General features: G+C 45.1%; 2 protein-coding genes across 2 annotated transcripts; both read right to left on the reverse strand.

The window, feature by feature from the left end:
• Window positions 1-309: 309 nt before the first annotated feature.
• LOC129773022 (uncharacterized) lies at window positions 310-1,988 on the reverse strand. The gene is made up of 2 exons (XM_055776574.1): window positions 1,047-1,988; window positions 310-966 (listed from the first exon to the last, which is right to left on the reverse strand). Exons 1-2 carry the CDS (start codon window positions 1,986-1,988, stop codon window positions 310-312), a joined length of 1,599 nt encoding a protein of 532 aa, XP_055632549.1.
• Window positions 1,989-2,261: 273 nt separating this feature from the next.
• LOC129773023 (uncharacterized) lies at window positions 2,262-5,714 on the reverse strand. The gene has a single exon (XM_055776575.1). It carries the CDS (start codon window positions 5,712-5,714, stop codon window positions 2,262-2,264), a length of 3,453 nt encoding a protein of 1,150 aa, XP_055632550.1.
• Window positions 5,715-6,000: the final 286 nt, after the last annotated feature.

Below are 6,000 nucleotides of genomic sequence, written 5' to 3' on the forward strand. Positions count from 1 at the left end.
AAGTTTATGGTACTTAACGAACAACAGCCTTGGAGTGACAGTTCTGACCCGTCCGATCAAAACAGCGTCACTCCTAGTGCTTTTGTGCTGGAACCTCCGACAGTGGGACTGCTTATGCGAAGTCAATGCTTGGCTGGGTACGTGGTGATTAAGAGACGGAGGGAACACTGGTGAACGAGCATTGATCTAGCAGATCAACACTGGCGATGAACGCCGAGTTTGAAGAGTTTATCTCTAACAAACCTAAATTGTATTTCTTCTCATATCGTTGGAGAACGCTGGACTGGGTATAGATTCGTTTCTGGATCATTAATTTTGCTGCGTCGATACATCATGGTTATCCTGGATCGGAAGAACACATATCTTCGATATCGCTCTCTTATATTCGCCATCTTTTGTTCGTACTGTAGCAACCCGAATGTTGCCATCGGGTCCTTGGTGAGTATTCACCACGCGTCCAAGGCTCCACTTTAATGGTGGAAGTTTGTCCTCTTTCATCAGGACCATGGTACCCGTCGATATATTGTTGCGTTGACGGGTCCATTTGGTGCGATTGTGGAGATCGGAAAGGTATTGCACAGACCATTTTTTCCACAATTGCTGCACAAATGATTGCGCCCGTTGCCACATAGAGAGTCTGTTCTCTGGTATTTCTTGGAGACACGGTTCCGGTATAGCTGACAGAGGTCTCTGGACAAGGAAATGTCCCGGGGTTAGCGCTTCATAATTGTTGGGATCATTACTAATTGGAGTCAACGGACGGGAATTTAGCACGGATTCTATCTGAACCACAACTGTCTGCATTTCATCATGCTGTAAAACTCGAACACCGATGGATCTTTTGAAATGCGTTTTGAAAGACTTCACCGCTGCTTCCCAAAGTCCTCCGAAGTTAGGTGATCGAGGAGGAATAAACCGGAAGTCTATGCCATCTTGAGCTGCTTCACGAACCGCTGATTCCTGGAACTGTTGATTCAAAAAAGCTGACGTAGTACGTCCAACTCTCGTCTGGCCCCCACGAAATTGAGGGCGTTATCACACATTACTACAGCAGGTTTTCCTCTACGGGCTATAAATCGCTTGAAGGCTGCAAGGAAGGCTTCACTGGTCAAATCTCCTGCGAGCTCCAAATGCACCGCCTTCGTCACCAGGCAAACAAAAATAGCGATGAAGGATTTCCTTGGAACAGCGCGACGTCCAGGATAAACAACAGGGAACGGTCCACAATAGTCGACCCCAACCTTCAAGAATGGAGGAGCCGGAGACACACGTTCAGATGGTAGATCCGCCATTAATTGATCCAGAACCTTCGGTCTGGTGCGGAAACAGGATACGCACTCGTGAAGTACTGTGTTTGCTAGTCGTCTAATACGGGTAGGCCAGTATTTTTCACGTACCGTGGAAACCAATAGCTGCAGCCCTGCGTGAAAAAGTTTTCGATGGTATTGTACCATTATCAACTTAGTGAGTGGATGTCGATGACTGAGAATAATGGGATATTTTCTATCTGAGGAAATCGCCGCGTTCATCAACCGGCCGCCAACACGAAGAACATCATCGATAAGTATTGGGTTCAACGTAGCAATCGATGAACTGGCTGATATTTGATGACCCTTTCGCAAAGCGGAAATCTCAGCTGCAAACGACTCGCTCTGGGAGAGCCGAATCAGTATAATCATAGCATGTTCGTGCTCAGCGTGTGTGAGGAATCCTGTGAGTTTGGGTTGGTTTCCGTTAGGCTGACAATTATGTCTGAATCGATTTATTAATGCAACTACACGAGTCAGTTCAAATAACGATGAACGCAACGAGAATATTTCGTTAGGCTGCTCGATTATCGTGGGTAACGCTATGATTGATTTCTCTTCCAGAAGTGAGGAATCAATTGTTTCTCTTGGTTTGTTGGATGGCCATAAACTCTTCTCCTGGCACAGCCAGAGAGGCCCCTTGAACCACAAACGCTGATCCTGAAGTTGGATGGGAGACATTCCTCGGGAAATTATGTCTGCTGGGTTCTCTACACCTGCAATGTGTTTCCAGTGACTGCCTTTCGTGATGTGCTGGATCTCGGACACACGATTTGCTATGAACATTTGCCATCGTGATGGTAAAGAAGACAACCAACATAATACGATGGTCGAATCTGTCCAAAACGTTGCGGTTTGCTGTAGGTTTGTGCTGGAGATGACTTTTTCGTATAGGTGACTCAGGAGAAGTGCTGAGGATAACTCTAAACGGGGAATGGTCTGCTTCCTTTTCTTTCATTTGAGGTCTTCCAAGGGAGCGACCTTGGACTTTGCGGTAATAAGATTTACTTCCACGGAACCATCACTAGACGTGCAACGAAGGTAAATACAGGCTCCATAAGCCTTATCGGATGCATCGCAGAATCCGTGTATCTCGACGAACTCCAAGTTTTTCGAAAATTGCACCCATCGGGGTACTGATAATGATGAGAGTGCTCGCAGGTTTCGTCGATAATCCATCCAGAACGATTGCATATCGTCTGGAAGCGGATCATCCCAATCACATTTCCGTTTCCAGATCTCTTGTAGAAATATTTTCGCTAAGACTACCACAGGACCCACTAGTCCTAACGGGTCAAACAGGCGCGCAGCGTCAGCGAGAACTATACGTTTGGTAAAGACGGTTTCGCTGTTCCATTTGGGAGATGTGAACAGGAATTTATCTGACCTAGGTTCCCTTAATAGACCTAAGGTTTTAACGGGAGAGTTGGAAGAATCCAGCTCAAACGTGGCACGGTCATCTACCAAGTCTGCGGGTAGATCCTCAAGTAACGTTCGACAATTCGAGTTCCACTTTCGTAGAATGAATCCACCAGACGCCATCAGCTCTTGCATTTCGCGAATCAACTGTTTTCCTTCTTCAAGGTTTTCGGTTCCTGTCAACTGATCATCCATGTAAAAATCTTTCTCTAAAACTTCCGCTGCATGGGGATATGTAGATCTTCCGGTTTGTGCTAATCGTTTCAGACACTTGGTGGCTAAATAGGGAGCTGCCGCAGTGCCATACGTGACGGTGGATAATTCATATGTAAGAATAGGTGCGTCGGAGGAATCTCTCCAAAGTATGCGTTGCAGACGTTGATCAGTGCATTGCATCTGTATCATACGATACATTTTTTCTATGTCCGCAACTATTGCTATTTTATGGAAACGGAAACGAATTACAATAGACAATAGATCGTCTTGTACGACCGGTCCAACCATCAGTGCGTCGTTCAATGAAACCCCAGTTGTCGTTTTGCATGAAGCGTCAAACACAACACGAAGCTTGGTCGTTGTGCTATCGGGTTTCAGAACCGCGTGGTGAGGGAGGTAGTAGACAGGAGCTTCATCGTTGGGTTCGTTAACTTGTCGCATATGTCCGCGCCTTTCATAGTCACTCATAAATTCTCGGTACGCGGATTGCAATCCAGGGTTTGACTGGAAACGTCTCTCCATTCCAGTTAACCGTTTCATCGCTGTATTACGTGACTCTCCTAATTGCTTGATGACGAATTCCTTTTTCGGTAAGCTCACTACGAATCTACCGGATTTATCCCGAGTAGTTGTTTGGTCAAAAAGGTTTTCACATTCTGTTTCTTCTACTGATTGTATGCTATTGGAACGACAGGTCTCCACCTCCCAAAACTTCGTTAATTGATTGTGTACATCTGCAAGTGTACACGTGTAGGCTACGGTTGACTGCTGAATCCTTTCTTCAACGGGAACCGACCCGGAAACTATCCAGCCGAAGACAGAGTTTTGTAATACTGGACTGTCGTCGGCAAGTCTCATACGACCCTCCTCGAGAAGATCGTAGTAGTGTTCAGCTCCAATGATAATATCCACACGACCGGGTTCAAAAAATGTAGGATCAGCCAACACAATATCTTCAGGAAACCTCCAATGGCTGACATTAATCTTCGAGGTTGGTAGTGAAACAGTAAGCTCCGGAAGCACGAAGAACTTCATCTCAGAATTGTACGTCGAAATCTGATCGGATCGTGACGCTATGGTTGCAACAGCTATTTTTCGTGACACTGCCTTGGATCCTCCAATACCTTGAACCGTTAGATACTTCGGCTTCTGTATGAAACTCAACTTCTGACAGAATTGTACGGTCATAAAACAAAACTGTGAGCACGAATCTAGCAGAGCTCTAGCTAGTTGAGTATTTCCGAAACGGTCTACTACTCGAACGATGGCGGTTGACAGAAGAACTTCTTTAGAATGGGTTTTAGTACTGACAGGAAGCGCGACAGTATTTCTACACGTGCATGACTGGTTTGTGGTGGTAGGTGATTGGCTGATGTTGGAGTGTATAACTGGGAGTGAGTTTGTGCGTGTTTGTGTCGTCTGAGTGTGTATCGGTTGGTTGAGGTTCGATCGAGGTGTTTGTAACTGCTGTTGATTGGTGGTTTGACTTCTTGATTGCGCGACAGAGGAATTGACCGGGTATGAGTTTGTGTGCAACAGCGAGTGGTGCTTCTGTCGACAGTGGTGACAGGATCCCTTGTTACAGACACGAGCTTGATGACCAGGTGACAGACAGTTGAGACACAGCGCGTGTCGACGGGATATTTCCACTCGTTCGGAAGTCTTCATTTTTAAAAACTTCATACAACGGAAGGCAGAATGAAACGCTTCTCCACAGAAAAAACATTTATTAAAAGTGTGAGTGGTCGTATGACTGATACATATCTTGGATCGCTTATCTTCCATCGGTACTGGCTTGTTACCAGCAACCGATTGTAAAACCGAACAATGGTTTCGAAGAAACTGGATTAGTTTCTCATAGCTAGGCACGTCCTTGGAGTTATGGTGAGACTCCCAATGTCGGAGAGTTGTCCCATCTAGTCGCGTACACATCATATGAACCAACAATGTGCTCCAGTTAGCTGTTGGTTCCCCCACTTTGTCCAACATCATGAGATTCATCTCGAAATCGCTGATTAGCCGATTCAGTGAATCGTAACTTTCTTTCTTCATACTCTCCCCAGCGAACAAGGCATCTAGATAAGCTTTTACAATCAATTTACGATTCTCATAGCGGTTTTGTAACAACGTCCACGCCACCTCATAATTAACTGCTGATAACTCCACAGAGTCAATTGCCTTTAACGCCTCTCCCATCAGTGAGGATCGCAAATACGTAAACTTGTCCATGGGCATCAACTGGTTATTTCGATGAATCAGGTTCTGAAAATTGTCACGGAATATCATCCATTCTTTCAGTTGCCCACTGAAAGTTGGTAGGCGGATGTCTGGGAGTTTCACACGAGATAGTCCTACCGATGTCTCAACAAATTCTGTGGTTGATGATCTTACAGTTGGTTCTGACCGACGCTCATGTTGCTTCAGGGACATAATTTCACCCTTCAAAGTGCAGAAAATTTCTTCCATCTCGGACAGTACCTTCCAATTTTCTTCTTCTCTGGCTAAGTTCAAAATGGTTACGCGTTCTGCCCATTCTTTTTCCGTCTCCTTAGGCTCGGGTGGTGTTTGCTCACTTTCTTCTTCTGCGAGTAACTCGATCCTTTGACGTACGATCTGGAACTCATTAAAAGTTTCCTCGAGCCGCTGTAGTCGAACGTCCAATTGGCAATTATGTTGATCTGCGTCGAAGTTATGTAGGAAATTTCGTACCGTGTCGAACTTCTTGCGTAAAAACCGTTCCTGCTTCAGCAAATCTCGTAAATTATGATCCATGTTCACTGAATTTCACCACTGTTCACTGTCACACTACCACAGTATAAGCTGTGCACACTCTTTGATCTCAATCTACTCTACGTCCTGCGCGACTTGTAATGTATAATATGTAATTGACTGACGACCGTTTACTGTATAACGAGAACCAATCGAACAGACAGTTAGAGGAAAAAATATTCAGAATATTGGTGAACCAACCCGATAAACCACAATCTCAGGGGAAACGTGTATTTAATCAATAAAACTCCCAGTTTTGTAAGCCAATTTCATTTATTCGTTTTTCGTC

This window comes from Toxorhynchites rutilus, chromosome 3, assembly GCF_029784135.1.
Source record: "Toxorhynchites rutilus septentrionalis strain SRP chromosome 3, ASM2978413v1, whole genome shotgun sequence".
Classification (NCBI taxonomy): domain Eukaryota; kingdom Metazoa; phylum Arthropoda; class Insecta; order Diptera; family Culicidae; genus Toxorhynchites; species Toxorhynchites rutilus.

What these genes read in the sequence shown, in the direction of transcription:
- LOC129773022 (XM_055776574.1), bottom strand. Translation starts at nt 1,988, where the DNA reads ATGTCTCCCATCCAACTTCAGGATCAGCGTTTGTGGTTCAAGGGGCCT. An exon ending in GTAGAGGAAAACCTGCTGTA is followed by an intron (nt 967 to 1,046) that starts GTAATGTGTGAT and finishes TTGAATCAACAG; the next exon opens with TTCCAGGAATCAGCGGTTCG.
- LOC129773023 (XM_055776575.1), bottom strand. Translation starts at nt 5,714, where the DNA reads ATGGATCATAATTTACGAGATTTGCTGAAGCAGGAACGGTTTTTACGC.